Here is an 18,878-nt window from a genome sequence, read left to right on the forward strand (position 1 = left end):
TTGGAAACCTATATAAATATTACCTATCCATACTGTGTATACTATTTAGAAGAAAACTGTTTAAATTCATGTGGAAAATAATGATGTCAAGTTGATCCACTTTTTCATAGTGTTAGGCAATTTTTAAACACCTCCTCTTTGCCATTTCACAAGAAAGTCAGCTAAGACATTTTGGGTCTAACTAGCTCTTACAGCAGTTTTGACCCACTCCAGTTGAAATTAGGAGAGCTGCTTCTGATTTTCAGTCACATGAGATCAGAATCTGGCAGTCCTTGCATCTGGTTTATAGTGGACATGTACTAAGTTGACAGTGGCACAAGCCAGTCCAGTGATTTGCCTACCGTCGTTAACACTGTCATGAGTGTCTCTCTTAACTGAGGTTACAATCCAGAATGCTCTGGTCAGCATAATCATTCTTCACTTTGACCAATAGAAAATTCTCAATCTCTTCTTCAAAACAAATGAAAGAGCAATGCTCTGGAAATATCAATGTACATTGCAACGTAGTGTCATTAGCTCACCTCACAGGTACAGAATAAAGCTCACATATACCAGAACACCAGGAACTAGTAGGCAAATAATTTATGCTATCTGTCTTTGGGGTCACTCCCTGATGAACTCATGATGGCGGTTTATTCAGCATATTTGCCACTAATGATAGTAAATTTTATAATTTCAGCTACACTGGCTTTTTATGCCTCTGAGAGAGAGATCTGGCTCCTGAAACCTCTGCCATCCTAAGAGCAGAAACATTTGTTGGAGAATAGAACGGTCAATTATGTTAATTCAGCAGTGAGATGAAATGGGCCTAATTCTAATGTCACTTATACAAGTGTAAATCAGGAGTAACTCCACTGCAGCTAAGGGAGTTACACTGGTGTAAAACCGATGTAATTGAGATTAGAATCAGTCCTGGGGTGTATTTAGTCAGTTTTGCTCTTCGTTTGAAGTGATCAGGAGTTTGCGGGATGTGGGTTGGTAGCACTCAAATGCACCACCTGAACACACAGAAAAAATAGATTTTAAAAGCGCATCAGGCAGTTTGTTTTTATTTACAGTGTTATGTCAGTTTGATTTCCAGCAGATCAATCTCATGCTCCAAATGTCGGCATCCATTTAAAACTATAGGGCACTGCAGAGAAAGCAAACAGGGAGCAAGATGCAAGCAGGAAAACAGTTAAAGGGTTATATTTGCCCTTTTGGTTTCTTGCCCTGCTAGGGATTTCTTGGTGTGCTCCCTCCCTACCCCATTGACTTGACTCTCCCTGAACTGCCTGGAGAATTGCATCAGCAATAAATTAATTATTTTGAGCCAAATTCAGCCCTAGAGCTCCAGTGGGTGTAACTCCCACTTTCTTCAATGGTAGCTGTGCCTACCTACGGCAGCGCTGAATAGAATGCCTTTAACACAGTATGGAAAGTGGGGAGGCATAACAAACAGGCTTTTTAAATTAGGGATTGGGGAGGAAGGTTAAACAAATAGTGAGGCTGAATAAATGAGACCAGAACCTTCCGCACTCCAGCAATGTTTCTCTGCTTTACCTTAATTGGTAGTGGAACACAGAACAGAAAGCCTGGGTACAGAGTCTTAACCAGACTTCCTGTCTAATGATCAAATTATTTTCTCACGTTAAGAGATTTAGGGCCAAATCACCCCTTTTAACCCTGGGTGTATGCAGAAGGGAACACACAAATACTGAATGGACTACATTGATGCCTGGTGTAATTCCATTGTCAGTGGAGTTATAGCAAGGATGAATTTGTCCCAGTGAGTTTGAACTCACCAGGCTTCTGATTTAATCTCATCTCAGTTTGGAGGGCTAGTGCCACCGTGAACGGGGGTCCCCACTCACAAGTAGTGCCATCCCAAATGGGGAGAGGAGCATTTGGCATTGGGTCCATTCCCCACTTGTGCACACAGACTATATTCAGATGGTAATTTGCATGAAACTGCTCTGTTTGCATTGCAGAGAGAAAGAAATTGTAATTTGCCTCAAAATTCGGAAATAGTCTTCTCTTGAGGCATACATGCCACTTCCTTAATGTTAACAGTAGTTATGCTTTCACGCTATGATGAGGACACCACTTGATGCACTGCCACTTGCCCAAACTTGTGTGTTTGATACAACTGACATATTTAAGAAGCTTTTAACCATAAGTTCTGTCTGGTTGTCGTCTTGAAGTCAGTCTGCTTCCGGACAAAACAACACAGCTGTGACTTGAAAGGAAAGGAGTTGACAAAGATGGGGAATGTATCCTACAAAGTTCAAAAAGTCATGTGCCAAATACAAGTAAAATTACTGAAGGGACCAAAGCTGTGTTGAATTATCAGTGGTTTTGCTTATATGTAAATTGCTTATAAGTTTGGTTGAGGATACTGTATAACCTCATTACATCCCACAGAGTCTTAGTCATAGAAATAACACCTTGTTATGTACTCATCTAATGGATTGTGAGCTAACATGTTTTAACACATCCTTTAACGCTTATTACATTCCAGACCCTTGGAGATAATTTCAAAAGCTGACCATTAAAACTAGGCTCTTTCACAGCTCTTTGATGACACTACGAACTGGGCATTTCATGTCGGCATTTGGATTAGAAATTAAAAGGTGTAAATTACAAATCAAACTTTTATGTGTTTGCTTTATTGATCAGTCGTCTTCATAGAAACAGTATCAGCCTCGATAGCTTAGCAGCCTAGATTACCTTTTGGTTTGTTTAATTGGTCTACTAGGATGCAGTTAATTTTCTATTTATGTGAATCACAAGACAAAAAAGGTGATGTAATATCTTTGTACTAGAGTAACTGAGACATTAAAATACATTGATGTGCTTGGTAATCATTAAATACACAAGTTGACCATTAAGGCAAGAGAGAGCGGGCTCTCGGCCTTATTAATTGTGCACTTTAGGCCAAATTCTGCTTCCTTTACAAACACTTGGATGTCTATTGACCTCAGTGGCCCTACTGGCTTAAGTAAAGCAAGAATGATTTGGCGCATTGAAATTTGAAAGCCCATTTAAAAAATCCTAAACTTTAGTATATTCAATGCTCTAATTAAATGTGGTTTTCTTTCTGTGTTTTCTGACAGGTGAAAGTCATGGTGCGCATTTGTTCCACCCTTGCCCGGGATACGTCTGAGTCAAGCTCCTTCTTAAAGGTTGATCCCCGTAAGAAGCAAATTACTCTGTATGACCCATTGTCCTGTGGAGGCCAGAACACCTTCCAGAAAAGGGGCAATCAGGTTCCCCCAAAGATGTTTGCTTTTGATGCAGTTTTCCCCCAAGATGCATCTCAGGTAGGCAATGTATGACTTGGACTAACAGGGATCTAAGATGTTTTCCAGTTAGCACTAGTGTGCCCAAGAGGCAAATTCATCCCTGCTGTAATTTCAGAGATTTCACTGGAGCTAGACCAGGGATTAATTTGGTCCATAGATGGCAGCAATACTGAGACAAATACGTTAAATCAAATCTCTATAATATGATGATCAGCTTTACTTTAATCCAGCGGTTCTCAAACTCTGAGTCAGGACCCCAAAGTGGTTCGGGACCTCCTTTTAATGGGGTCGCCAGGGCTATCTTAGATTTAGGCTAGCTTTGGCCCTCAAATCCAGGGTGGCAGCGATGGGGCAGGGTAAGGCTTCAGTCTCCCCCCTCCTGGGGTCGTGTAGTAATTTTTAATGTCCAAAGCGGGTCACAGTTCAAAGAAGTTTGAGAACCACTGCTTTAATCTTTTGCATTACATGTGCGATAAATCTTACTAGTGATATAAAATGTTGCCCAACCTGCGAATAAACACCAGATAGCAGTGTTTGATGGTCTCTTTCAACTGTTTTTGGTTAGTAATTGTGTTGCAAGTCAATAATGTGAAGATGGCTAATCCTGTATTCTATCCTCAACTCACTAAGAAGCTGAGGAATATTTATGTGGGGTTTTGCCACCCAGTTCAGTATAAGACGACGCAGGCTTTACCCCAGATATATAAATAATTAGTGGTAATATTAATTACGGATTAGAAAACAATAGCGTAACAGATGTCTGTAAACTGGACCAATGGAGAAGCAACCATCAAGGTCTTATCTACAGTAGGGAATTTTCCCTAAAATTCCTAAATGTTGCTGCTACTACTAGCTGAGCCCCAGCTGATGGGCATAGTGTTAGAAGTGGAACAGAATAGTTTAGACAGGGGTCTGGGTGTCTGCCTGTGTTATCTAAACCTGATCAGGGTGAATCTATATGACAAGGTGCTTAAAACAGTACCGGCTACCAGTATCTTGTCTTCGGGCTCCTACAGTTGCTAACAGCTGTGGAGATTCAAAGCAAAGGTGGGAAATTTTAGAAAATATTTCCTAGTGAAGACCAGACAAAAGGGTTTGTACCTTGTTCATAGACTCCCACCCACCCGCCGCACAAACTCTCCAACCCACCTGACAGCAGAATTGTAACACTTTCACTGCATCCAAAATTTGATAAACAGCAGCAAAAAAGGCTGAAAAAGTGCAATTTTTTAAAGAAAAATGTAAACAAAAAAAGGCCATTAACTTCAATGGGGCAACTCACGTAAGTAGGGCATGTGAGATTGGGCCCTTAGAGACAACGCCATACTAGTGGAAATCAGCAATGACATTTTGGTGCTGTCACAGCCATTAATATTTATGATGTTTCTATTAATTTTCTTATTACTAAATACCTTTGTCAATCCTGTTCTACTCATGGCAGGCTGAAGTGTGTGCTGGGACTGTGGCTGAGGTGATCCAGTCAGTGGTAAATGGGGCAGACGGCTGCGTATTCTGCTTTGGCCATGCGAAACTGGGTTGGTATTGTTACATTTCCTTACTCAAACTGCAAAGTTTCTACTTCAAGTCTAAAATGATTTTTATTTTAGGTTAAGGAAAACAACAGCTTCTAAACTGCCTGCGTTCAGTGCACTATTATGTATATGAAATTGGAAAACCCTAGTCATGCACATGTCTTTTCCCTACCTGGTCCTCCTTTCTCATTCGTCCGTTTATTCCATTGTTACATATTGTCTAACTCCTAGATTGTGGGGTCTCAGCAGCATGGGCTACCTTTGTGTGTTTTTGTATCAGAGGGGTAGCCGTGTTAGGTGCCACAGGATTCTTTGCTGCTTTTGTGTGTTTTTGTTCAGTACTTTGTGCAATGGAGTTCTGAGCCCTGCCTGTTGTCCTTAGGCACTACTGCAGTGGAAGTGATAGTAATAAGAATAATTTGGTGACTGATGAATTATCGCATAGTAATCTACAGCTTTTATGAATATTTTCAGCATTAGAAATCTGTGCAACTATTGCAGTCTTATGGGCTGCTTACAAACTGATTATGTTCCTTCAAGTATTCGATATTTGTGATTCAAAATGTAAGCATTGGGACTGGGTGCCTAAGTCGCATGATATTTTTGGCTGTTCTTTGATGGATGACCTACCCATTATAAACCACTTTCTTTTCTGCCTGAAACAAATTTTATTTAATTATTAATTGAATCTTCAGTGACTAGCCAAAAATTTGCTTCTGCAACCATTTGCATGATCAAAACGTTCAATGGTGACAAAAAGAGTGTCATCAAAACAAGATTCTTTTAGAAGACACTAAAATTCTAACAAGAGTACTTGTGGCACCTTAGAGACTAACAAATTTATTTGACCATAAGCTTTTGTGGGCTACAGCCCACTTCTTCGGATGTGGGCTGTAGCCCACAAAAGCTTATGCTAAAAAAATGTGTTAGTCTCTAAGGTGCCACAAGTACTCTTTTATTTTTGCGGATACAGACTAACACAGCTGCTACTCTGAAACCTAAAATTCTAACGTAATTTTCTGTACTGCTAATCCGTATCTAGAGGTATCTGTTGGGAAATGCTGACTATTTAAAGGCAACAACTTTGCCACCTTTGTTACTGCCTGAAAAGTGATCCCATGCAGTTCTACCAAGGAAAAAAAACACTTCAAGGAAACTTCCATTCTTCAGGTAATGAAGAAGTACAGTACACTGTCAGGCACTGGTTGTCTCAAGTTGCATCCAAAATGGAGGCACCCGGAATTGATGAATACTTGAAGTCTCAAACCTTCATGTCTTGCTTAAGGCCAGAGAGTAAGTGAAGCAATGCCAGCTATAGAGTCCATGTTCCCAGTCCAGTGTCCTACCAGTTGGCCGATTCTGACTCCCGATTTCCACGTTCTTAATGATCTAATCTAGACTAAGATAAAGTATAAAACATTAGCTGACAATGTGCAGCTGCTTCATTAACTGCCTTCCCCACCATTCCCTCTTCTACAGAGAGAGACAGACAGTTTCACAAAGAGTTGTAAAGTCTAAAAAATATCTTACTGCACTAATCTTCTTAACATTAGATTCCACTTATGCCCATAATTCATTAAATGAAATAAGGTAAGAAAAAAAGCTATGAGAAATTGTCTAAAATGTATACATATCAATATCGTTTGTGTGACAGCTATAGAAAGAGCTATAAATGAGAAAGAGATTCTGAAAACTTAACTATGTGCAGTATTTGAAGTAATTCAGAAAACAGAGTAAGATAATACTGTATGCATCCTTTTAATTAACAGATGTTTTAAACAGAGACAGGCCTGCACCAAAATCCTGGTTCCAGAGAACACTGAACTTAGGGAACGTTTTGATCTGAATCCAAAACCAACATCGTGGGACCACCTCTGGACCAGATTATCTGATAGGTCTAGCTTCTGCTGAGTGTAGCTAAGGGAGGGATGCAGAAAAGAGCCAGCTGCAGCTCCCTGGTCCCGGGGCCAACTCTGTGCATTTCCAGCCCCAGCATCCTATAGAACCATCTAGGGGCTTCTCTAAAGTATGCTGGCTAGTAACATTCCTCCCCACCAGGAGATCATTTCCAAACTAGGGATTGTTGGAGCACATGACACTCGCACACCCTCCACCCTACCCGACATGCCCTCTACACTGTTGGCTGCAGAGTGGTGTAGGAACCAGCTATAGCCCAGCTAAGGATTCCTTGAATGTTAGGGGAATCTTCATCTAGGAAGATCTGGCTGTTTTTCAGCCTCTTTATGGTGGCAGAAGGCTACAGAGAAATGGATCGCAACTCTGGATCTAGCCTACTAGTTTTAAACGCTGTCATTTGTCCTTTCTGTCTGTCTGTCTGTCTGTCTTTAGTAAAGGAAATGATTTTCCTGAACCTGTGCAGAATGTCATTTGACAGAAAGCTCTAGATGCACTGAGCATAATTTAGTTTTTTCTCCCCTCCCTCCTGACAGGAAAATCATACACCATGATTGGAAAAGATGATTCTATGCAGAACCTAGGCATAATCCCCTGTGCCATCTCATGGCTCTTCAAGCTGATTAATGAACGGAAAGAGAAGACGGGGGCCCGCTTCTCAGTCCGGATCTCTGCAGTGGAAGTGTGGGGGAAAGAAGAAAATCTGAGGGACTTACTGTCAGAAGTAGCTACAGGCAGCCTGCAGGATGGTCAGTCCCCAGGTGTCTACCTTTGTGAGGACCCAATCTGTGGCATGCAGGTAAATTTAAGATTTATTTTAAATGAAAACTAATCTCTAGCAATGTGATATTTAGGCTTGAAAGGATTAGATTTTCATCAGTAAATGCTGGGAAACATCAGTTGCTCCATACACACAAAAGTGATGATAGTATTTCCATCTATGATAACTGAACTTTCCAGATAGGCAAAGTAAGAAAAATTCTTCTTGAGAACTTATTCGAGTTTGATTTAAGGATATTTACTTGTATATTTTGATGTGATGCTGGCAATATTTGATTTAACAGTTATAAAGCTTTAACTTTTTGATTCTAAATTTCTACTGTTATTTAAATAATTATTGTCCAACCCCCGCCCCCCCAATTTCCTGCAACTGTGAAAATTTAATTTCATAAAAATTAAAATATGCTTAAACCTTGATATTATTCATCAAAATTATAAAAAAAATATTACACCAAATTCTGCCAAGCCTAGTGATATTTTTCTGAGCTACTAAGATGGTAGAATTCAAATTCAAGAACTACTTGAAGCATAAACTTTGCAGACTTGAATGTGTTTACTTTGAAACACACAAGAACTTTATGACCTGCAGCTGTGGGGCCATCTGCTTTCCCAGCCTCAATATTTGTAGCTCCAATATGACTGATGATGAGCAGAGGTTGATGTTTGCAATAAAATTTGAAAACATTCAGAGCAAACAAAATTCACCTTCCCCCTCACCTCCACTAAAAAAAGAGAAGAACTGTGATCTCTTTTATAAAACAACAAGCTAAAATATTTACAGTATTGCACAAATAGCTGGAAGCCATTTCTTTGGCTGTTTATCTCTCTATAAACTACATTATTCATGGCACTAGCATTAGCAATGTTGTAGGAAGTATTAATAGCTACTTATAATTGTTGCCAAGAAATAAATGTTAGAGCTGGCCAAGCCAAGAATAACTCCAACTCTCTTCAGGCGTGGAGAGTCAGCAGGAACACCTAAGTAGTTCATATTATCTTCTGGGCAACCACTAGAAAGTCTATGGCTTTTTTACTTTTACTTAGTTGGTACAAAAAATGCCCACTCTTTCCTTTTACTATATACACAGCAACAGGCCTTATCCCCATGTGAGTTCACAAGTTGGGGGGAAATCCACGATGACAGGGCACAATTACAGTCTCTGAACCCTAAGCACCTAGTAGCCTCAGGGCACCAATCACTCCAGAGAGTGGGGACAGTAGAAGCAGGACCTCAGGATGATGTACAGTATTGTCAACCCCAACTGTAAAAGTGCAGTATGTGGAAAACAAGGGCCTAAAGGTTTCACAGCTTCATACAACACAACTGAATTAATGCTTGATATACTCAGAGGAAAAGAAGGTAAAATATTTTATTAATGTATGTACAAAATCAGCAACATGATTCCTATATGTCATATTATTCTCAATAAGACTTTAGTGTGTATGGTTTTGAGGATGATCTTGTTGCTTACAAGGTGAGGTTGTTTTAATATATATCTACCCCTAACTGTGCTCCGCATCAACTGAGAAAATATGCATTAGTAAGAAAGCAAGTAGATTAGTGAGACTTGGTTAGGCGGATTCTAACCTTCTAATGACTTTATTCACCCTTTATTTGGGCTCCCTCTCTTTTAGAAGAGGTAGTTACTCCTGAGCTCCACTCATAGTAAGGGCTGAAAAAGGAAACTTGTCGGTATATTTAAACCTCTCAGACAAACAGGCCTCCCCTGTAGTCTGTGGACCAGCTCTGTGTATTACCAACACCAATGCCATCATCAGTGTATGTACAATTATTAAAAATTAACAGGGCATGGATTAAAAACTGGCTAACTGATAGGTCTCAAAATGTATTTGTAAACGGGGAATCGTCATCTAGTGGGTGTGTTTCCAGTGGGGTCATGCAGGGTCAGTTCATGTCCCAATGCTATTTAACATTTTTATCAATGACCTGGAAGAAAACATAAAATCATCACTGATAAAGTTTGCAGATGACGCAAAAATAGGGGGAGAGGTAAATAATGAAGAGAGGTCATTGATACAGAGCAAGCTGGGCACAAGCAAACACTATGTGTTTTAATATGGCTAAACATAAATATGTACATGTAGGAACATAGGGAAGCAGTGACTCTGAAAAAGATTTTTGGGTCGTGGTGGATAATCAGCTGAACATGAACCCCAGTGTGACATGGTGGGCAAAAGAGCTAATGTGATCTTTGGATGGATATACAGGGGAATTACAAGTAGAAGTAGAGAGGTTATTTTACCTGTGTATTTGGCACTGGTGTGCCTGCTGCTGGAATACTGTGTCCTGTTCTGGTGCCCACCATTCAAGAAGGATGTTGATTAATTGGAGACAAGACCCATAAAAATGATTCAAGGATACAAAAACATGCATTATATTGAGAGACTCAAAGAGCTCAATCTATTTAGTTTAACAAAGAGAAGGTTAAGGGATTACTTGTTCACAGTCTATAAATATCTACATGGGGAACAGATATTTAATAATGGGTTCTTCATTCTAGCAGAGAAAGGTGTAATACGATCCAATGGCTGAAAATTCAGACTTGGAAATGAGGTGTAAATTTTTGACAGTGAGGGTAATTAACCACTGGAACAATTTAACAAGGGTTGTTGTGGATTCTCCATCACTGACCATTTTTAATTCAAGATTGGATGATTTTCTAAAAGCTATCCACTAGGGATTATCTTGGGAAAGTTCTGTGGCCTGTGTTATACAGGAGGTCAGACTAGATGATCACAATGGTCCCTTCTGGCCTTGGAATCCATGGAGCTGTGAATGTCATATTTCATAATCACGTGTCACTTCTCTAAACTAACGTTCGCTGACATGAAGCACGCACACATTCCTCACGTTATTAAGGGTTAATAATATCTGACTTCATGCTCGCTATCATTTTGGAGAGAGAAGAGCAGTTTACATTCCCAACACTGGAGACTGTGACTGAGGTCCAGCAAATGCGATTGTATGTACATGACATGCTGCTTCATCTAATGGATTGCCTCCGACCAACTTGTGGGGGAAGACACAGAGGTGCTTCCTCTCCTTTATGCTCTTCCTCCACGTCTCACAAGGGCTGAGTACAGTCTACAGATGTTTGGTTTCCCAGAGTACAGGGACTGCTCCCTCTTCAGTCCCTGGCACACATGCCAAAGGCCTGCCCCCTCCCATCTGTCCCAGTCAGCAGAGCTGGCCAGGTACAGAGAAGGGAGCATTCTGGGGAGCTCTGGGATATATTGTGCCTCTCTGAAGGCTAGCTCAGAATTCTCCCTGGCATGTTGAGAGCCTGAACCTGTTGTTCCCTGCTGCTGCAAGGCCTTTAGGTGCTATTGCAGTGGGAAGCACAAGTCAGGGCAACCTTGGCAACCCTTGAATAGGGGAGGCCCAACCCTCATTTGCTTGGTCCCTTCACAGGCTGTAGCACAGTTACCGGGATGAATCCACTCCATAGTTCTAACTTCTCCACACTGTGATTCCATCACTGATATTAGCAAGCCTCTTGGTTGTCACATCCAGGGGGATGCAAAAACAGCACTTCCATGTGACATTTGGGTTTTCTTTTTTAAAAAAACAAACTGAATACGTGGAGGAGCCTTGTGCCCATTGATGATCCCTGTTTCCATCAATGTGACTGAGAAGTGTTGTGTTCTTTTGTGGTTGTTATAAACACGGGCTGCAGCCAGTGCAAAGCCTCCTCATGGACATTTTTGGGGCTTAAGTGCAGAGAGGGAGAAAAGCAAGAACGAGGACCTGAGCATGTACAGTGTGTATAAAAAGACACATGAATTTATATCTCTGCTACAGTGGTTCATTTCTATGTTAAATCCCAAAAGGGGATAACGCAGTAATCCCACTTTAGCAGCACAAACACTGTGGTAATGCCTGTTAACTGACAACTCTGAAACTGAATGGCAATGAACTGCAAACAATGGTAGTTAAAAACCAACCGCAAGTCCAAGGTAATGTGGTATAATACATGGCTTAAGGTTTAGGAAAGTAATGTAACATAGACACTTACATGTATCCTTCCACCCCCAGGAGTACATCTAGTCCTTAGATTTTCATAGAACTGCAGCCAAAGGTACAGCAACTAGGTACAGCCATAGATTCTCAGGCAAAAGCCTGGACATGGCAATCTGTCTTCTGAAGCATCTGGTACTGGCCATACTCACTGACAGGACAGCTGAACCCTAGATCTGGTCCAGTATCACAATCCTATGTCCCTAGTGCATTTAGCTGTGCTTAGACTTCAGGGCACCAAGAATGTTACCTGCTAGTGCTGAAACCCAACAAGGCTGCTTTATTTGCTTTCCCCTGGGTTGCCTTGCAGCTTCAAAACCAGAGTGAGCTCCGTGCCCCCACTGCAGAGAAGGCTGCCTTCTTCCTCGATGCAGCGATAGCCTCCCGCCGAAGCAACCAGCGAGACTGTGATGAGGAGGACCACAGGAACTCGCACATGCTCTTCACTCTGCACATCTACCAATACCGCATGGAGAAGAGCGGCAAAGGTGGCAGTAAGTCATTCTGTTTTCTTCTGTGTCCTCGCCACATGCAGTTGTATAAACTGGTGTCCTTGAAAAGACTAGGGGCCAAATTGTCTCCTGGTTTACGTTAGCTGATTAGCATAGCTCTGTTGAAAATGCCAACAGAGCCCAAGTCATTAGTGATGAGAAATTGTTGCTATCTGTTGGCTGTTCAGTTGCCTTTGTGATGTGAATTAATGGACGGGTCTCTACATCGAAATGAAAAACACCATCAGACTTGGCCTTAATTATCACCCTTGCTGGGAGTCTCAGCACAGAAGCTAAGGATCAAAAGACCATGGGGACTGAAAGTTCTTTTCATCAGTAGGGGATAGCCTAAATTGAGGATGATAATACTACTTTCTCTATCGTGTCCATGGAAACTGATAAACTCTGCAGGGCAGGGACTGTTTCTTCCTATATGTTTCTATAGTTCCTAGCACAATGAGGTCAACATCTCAGAGCTTCTAGGCACTATTGTAAAACAAATAATATTTAGACTGCGAATTCTTTGACTCAGGGATTGCCTCTTGCTATGTGTTTGTACAGTGCCTGGCACCATGAGGACATGCTCTTGTTTGGTAGCACTACTTAATACAAATGATAAATAAAAACATTAATTCTCACTCAGTACTTCCCCAGGAAAAATTCCCATTGATTTTGACGGACTAAGGACTTCTGGCTCTGGACCTGTTTTATTATTTTTTTTAAATAAATTGCAAGCCCATTTGTTTTCATTGTTTACAGAATTAGCCCTTAAGGGGGTTCTAAGAGCTTTTACAAAGGCATTTCTGTCTGTTGAAAGCATAGGGAAAGCCACGTACCAAGAAGACAAAAATGCTTCAAAACTGTTGCAGGAGAGCCTGTTGCACATATTGTAGCAGTCCACAGAGCAGCAAGTCGCTGTGAATGCTGTAACATACTGGCATGGCAACCTGCCAGCTGTCCCACATGCTCAGAAGCAAACACTGTCGCCATTCCCAGCACTTGACCTTTTGGGTTCCCATAAACGCTTGCCAGACAATGAATACAGGATTGCTTTACTTGGGCTGCCAGAAACAAATACTGCAGTTACCTGTGGCACTGTGGTCTTGAGTTATGAACAAAAGATAGTAAACACAACACCCAGCAGCTCCCAATCTAGCCCCTGGGGGGCCAAACAGTACAGGCAGTGAAGGTAGGGCTACATGGTCCTAGTGCCAGGAGTACTTGCATTAGAGCCAACAGCATGCTGGTCAGAGTCCAGTCCTGTTATCTTGTTCAGACTCAACCATACAAACCACTTTGCAGCCCATTGCTTGGTATTCATCACTAACACTGCCCCCCTTCCAAGCAACGGCTGCTCCCATTCTGGCTTTCTGCCCTTCATTCCCATCTCTCAAGCCCCATACTTCTGTCTGCAGCCAGCTCCTGGTTGCTCTTGTTCATACCTAGGGGCGGCTCTAGGTATTTTGCCGCCCCAAGCACGGCAGGCAGGCTGTCTTCGGCAGCAGCCTGCGGGAGGTCTGCGGAAGCCGCGGGACCAGCAGACCCTCTGCAGGCATGCTGCCAAAGGCAATCTGCCTGCTGCCCTCACGGCGACCAGCAGAGCGCCTCCTGTGGCTTGCCACCCCAAGCACGCGCTTGGTATGCTAGTGCCTGGAGCCGCCCCTGCTCATACCCAACCTCCAGCTCCTCTTGAGCCCAGGTCCTCCTTAACCTCTGCCAGTATTCCATTTATAGGACCCTACCAAATTTACAGCCACGAAAAATGCGTCACAGACTGTGAAATCTGGTCTCCCCCCATGAAATCTGGTCTTTCATGTGCTTTTATTCTATACTATACAGATTTCACGGGGGAGACCAGCATTTCTTACATTGGGGGTCCTGACCCAAAAGGGAGTTGCAGGGAGGTTGCAAAAAGTTATTTTAGGGGGTCGCAGTATTGCTACTTTTACTTCTGCGCTGCCTTCAGAGCTGGGTGACCGGAAAGCAGTGGCTGTTGGCCTGGTTCCCAGCTCTGAAGCTATGGTATGGTATTGCCACCCTTATTTCTGTGCTGCTGCTGGCAGCAGCTCTGCTTTCAGAGCTGACTTCCGGCCAGCAGCTGCCGCTCTCCAGTCACCCAGCTCCGACAGCAGCAGTGCAAAAGTAAGGGTACCAATACCGTAACCCCCCTACAATAACCTTGCAACCCCCCACAAGTCTTTTTTGGGTCAGGACCCTTATAATTACAAGACCGTGAAATTTCAGATTTGAATAGCTGAAATCATGAAATTTACAATTTTAAAAATCCTATGAGTGTGAAATTAACCAAAATGGACCCTGAATTTGGTAGCACCCTATTCATCCAGAACAGGAAAGGGATTATGAAGCCCTCTGCTGGCTGAATGTTGCACTGGATACTAACACAGCATCCAATAAGGAGCCAGCAGGTTCATTAAAATATGTTTAGTGGAGCAGAACTGTAAAGATTTTCCTGTGTTCCAAAAAATGTCAGGATATCAAAAAACATTCCCATCCTGAATCAGGATGAAAAGTCAATCTCAAATTATCGCCAACCAGAATTGGAAAAAAAAATTCAGTTCAGGTCAATTGCAATGTCTTGTTTTGATAAGTTTGAAACATTTTGTTTCAATTTTGACCTTTTTTATTTGATTTATTTTTACTATAATTAGCTTAAATTTTGAAATGAGAAGTTTCAAACTAGAAAAATGTTGTGTTTCAAAAATGTTGAAACAAAATGTTTTGACAATTTCAAAACTTTTTCAAAACATTGTAGCTTTGAAAAAACTATCAGAATTGACCCTTTCCTGTGAAAAGGTTTGGTTTTGTTAAACTGGCAATTTCTGATGACAAAAATTTCATCAAAAAAAACTCCTCTCTAATGTATAGTTCGTGTGGGACTAAATAGCACTGCAAAGACCGTTAATATTTCAGCTTGTGTATCTCTACAGACTATTTGTGATGGTGAGCAGACTACAATCTAAGATATCCAAAGAGTGGACATCATTGCCATATTTAAGCCTAAAGTTTGAATTCAGTGTATTGAAATATACTGTACTGTATTTAAAATGTAAGAGTTACAGTTGCGTAAATGAAAGTGGAGATTTCATGTGTTTAAGTAATAACCCCTGTGGAATTGGCAGCCAAAACTCAATTACCTAAAGGTTTATTAATTAACCACCCTGCAGTGGAAACAAAGACTGTGAATGCTCAAACTATCTGGTTGTTAAGAAGGAAGTGGACTGGTTTTGAGGGCATTACCATTAAAGTCATTTAATACTCCATGCTTTTTACATATGCACACACACAGCCTGTTTTCAAATACAATTTTAAAAAGAGCTGTGGAGTAAAATATATTGTTTCCTGAGGGCTTTAATGACTAATTCTAAAAGATTGCATGATCCCATAGATTTATAATGGGAGATGCATCATTCCTTAGTTGTAGGTAGGTTTTGCTTTCAGGCCATACCACCCTGACGGAATGTTTCCATATCTGGGTGACCTAATAAGCCAAGGAGGTCAGATCTAGTTGATGATTGGAGGAGTGTGCATTTTGTGGGAAGGGGGTTATGGTAGGAAAGGATTCCTAGTGACGATTGGAGCCTAGTTTGCTATAGTGAAGCAGTTTTTAGAAAACAATGGCAAGATAGTAGTGTTGGTTCAGCTAACAGGGTTTAAAAAAAAGAGGCAGCTTCTAGTGAGTCAAAGATCAAAGAGTTTAAGGTTGGTTGTGTTCAGAAAAGTGATTGTAAAAATGACAGTTTGGTTCTATACTTACCTACAGTCCTGATTCGTGACAGGCCAGAAGCAATTAATGTCAGAAGCAGGCACAGTGCCATTGAAATCAATGGAATTATGCTTGTGATGTTACAAGTTTTGTGTTCTTTTAAAATTGTCAGTACTGCAGAGTCAAGCTGGCCATGGACAATGAAATTTTATGGTATTCATCTTATCTCATCTTCAGCAAAAACTGCCACCTAACTTCGGATTGCAGAATTTTTGGTGGTTAAAAAGCAGCATGGAGAACGTCAGATCCCAGATTGAGTGAGTGATGCTGTCAGCCTAAAAACAAGTCTTGTTTTGACTTGCTGATTCTCTTACGTTTCTGCACAGAATGTTCTGCTGGCCCACTTCCTACTGGATGATGAGCAGCTGATCTTTACACGTATCTGAATTTCTCTTGAGAAAAATCTGAAGTTCCTCAGTAACAATCTTAGCCTGTTAATCTGAAATGCTCTCTTCACGCTAACCATATGCAGGAAACATATTCCCAGTGCCCAGTGGTCTGAGTACCAGAAGTGTTTGTCCTGTGTGCCAGGTCTGGCCACTTGGAATAATCATCATCAGCAACCAACCACATGCCACTGATTCTTCTCAACAATATCAATGCATAATCTTCACCAAGGCTCAGTAGCTGAATTCCATAGATAACACATTGCATAATACAGTGCCTGCTACATGGTTCAGTTTGACTAATTTTGGTACGTTGGTCCAAATCTGGCCACCAAAATTAACTTCAAATCATCAAACTTGTCATTTTCACTTTTTCTTGGTGGTGATCAGTGAAATTCAACCAGAATCTGAAGCTGTGAACTTTTGGGTATTACTCTTATATTCCATAGTAATCACTTTCCACTGACAAACTGAGTTAAAAAAAAAAAAAACCCTAACAAGAATAAGGATACAATCTCTCATACACTGTGTGGAAAAGTGTGTTGGATTACATTAACCAAAACGATCTTTCTTATGGACAGTGCAGTCTTTTGCTCAGCAAACTGTTCATATAAATCACTCTATCCAAAGCTCCCCATTGTCTTTTGTAGGAATTTCGCATCTATTGTGTCCCTGTGCAGACTGGGAAATGATGTCTAGAGGTTCTGGAGCCATTGTTGCTGTAGTCCAGAGGGTAGGACACAAAGAGGTTCACTTCAGTGTTCTCGGAACTAGCAAATTCCAAAGGGAGCTTGTAGTGAGGCGGCCTGGCTCCCAGCCGCGCCTGAAAGAGCCGAGCCCCCACAGACGCCAAAGTCGGCGGAGCCACCGCCCCTGTTCCCACCCCCCGGAAGTCAAGGGGCAGGACAGGAAGTATAAAGACCCGGCCCCAGCGCTCAGCTGGCAGCCAGCCGCCGAAGAGACCAGATGCGGGTAGCTGAGCTCCTGCCCGGCCTGAGCTTCCCCGTGCCCGGTATCCAGAGGAGCTGCCTGAGCTTCCCTGTGCCCGGTATCCTGGGGAACCCATGGTCTGGGACCCACCGGAAGATGCCAGTGAGACACAGGTACCCAGAGAGAGGGAAGTCGGAAGTGGCCCAGGGGTAGCCGACTCTGGTTTTGCTCCCGAAGAGTCTCAACCCATGTCAGTGTGTTGCAGCCAGGATCCCCACTGACAGCAGCGACTCTTGGCCACTGCTAGGGCCCCGGGCCGGGACGCAGTGAAGTGGGAGGGCCTGCGTTCCCCCTGCCACCCTTCCAAGGGTGGCAGACTCCCCCTCTCCTTTATAGACTTACTGTTTGAACTGCTGCTCAGCCCCTGCCTGAGGGTCTGAGCTCTGTGCCTGTTTATTGCCCGCCCTGAACCAGGGCTTTGGGCTTTATAGACTTCCTCATGGAACTGCTGCTCAGCCTCCTTGCTGAATTGCTTAGTGCCCCGCCCTGACCCAGGGCCTGGGCTTTATAAACTATTTGTTTGCTCAGCCCCCTTGCTGAAGGAGCTGAGCCCTGAACTGCTTGCTGCCTCTCCCTGCCCAAGGGCCTGGGCTTACAGACTATTGTTTGCTCAGCCCCTGCCTAAGGGCCTGAACCTTGAACTGCTTGCTGCCCCGCCCTGCCCAAGGGCCTGGGCTTACAGACCGTTGTTTGCTCAGCCCTACCAGAGGGCTTGAGCTCCTGACGGTTCCCCGCCCCACCAGGCTAGGTCAACAGCTCATCCAACTCGTGTAGCGAGGTGGCCTGGCTCCCGGCTGCACCTGGAAGGACCGACCCCCCGCCACCGGACCCCTACAGAGGTGAGAGATTTTGTAGGAATCCACCCTCCATTCAGATAGCTGAAATGCTGTTCCACGTTTTTAGGTGAAAATGACTTCCTTTTGTTGAATTCCTTTCTCCGCTGTGGTACATACAAGCCTAGGCTGCATGTCCTCATACCACAGCACCTGAACTTCAGCTTATTGATGAAACATAGCTCTGGTTGATGTGATGTTTCCAAACAACAGATAATAAATACATGGATCCATCCATCTTTCTGATGTCCTCCTGGTGTAGTGACTCCTGCACCTGTGGGCTGAGATTTCCTTCCTTTTTTTGCATGATACATAGAGGGGTTCTTTCAAATTGCTATGCATTTTTCTTGATGGACTCAAAGCAGCAGTAGATACTACATTTGAGTTTGTCAAGTTTCTTTCTGAGACACAGTTCTTAGTTCTGGATTTCTACATCCATAACTCTCTCTCCTGGCAGATGTCTCCCAGAATGACAGGCTGTGGACAGCAATTTAGGGCAAGCCAAAAACCAGATACTTTTTCTCCTCTGTGTTTTCTGAAGTGAATTGTACATCTTGCAGCTAGGATGTCTGCTTGGGGTATAAAGTGATTCGTAAGCAGGGCCGGCTGCCCCAAGCAAAAAAAATTTTGGCTGCCCCGCACCCTGGCCCTGCCCCCCCCCCGATAATTTAATTGACTTGTTTGTAGAATGTAGACAATGGCCTACCCCTCCCCCACATAACCCCCCCAGGAAGTAGCCCACCGAGATCCTGAGAAACCTCCCCTGGGCAATAAGCGGGAACTCCTGTCGGGTCCCAGTCCCTAGAGGAACGATCCTATACCCCCTCATTAGAAACCTCCCTGGA

The 18,878-nt window shown here is 42.7% G+C and overlaps 1 protein-coding gene across 1 annotated transcript in view; it reads left to right on the forward strand.

The window, feature by feature from the left end:
- Positions 1 to 18,878, forward strand: part of KIF26B (kinesin family member 26B) — a 429,471-nt gene that overhangs the window by 330,555 nt on the left and 80,038 nt on the right. The window contains exons 6-9 of the mRNA XM_032801064.2: positions 3,096 to 3,302; positions 4,726 to 4,819; positions 7,267 to 7,529; positions 11,860 to 12,043. Coding sequence (XP_032656955.1) covers positions 3,096 to 3,302; positions 4,726 to 4,819; positions 7,267 to 7,529; positions 11,860 to 12,043 — 748 coding nt within the window. The remainder of the gene's footprint in view (positions 1 to 3,095; positions 3,303 to 4,725; positions 4,820 to 7,266; positions 7,530 to 11,859; positions 12,044 to 18,878) is intronic.

The sequence above is a fragment of the Chelonoidis abingdonii genome, chromosome 3 (genome assembly GCF_003597395.2).
Source record: "Chelonoidis abingdonii isolate Lonesome George chromosome 3, CheloAbing_2.0, whole genome shotgun sequence".
Lineage (NCBI taxonomy): Eukaryota > Metazoa > Chordata > Testudines > Testudinidae > Chelonoidis > Chelonoidis abingdonii.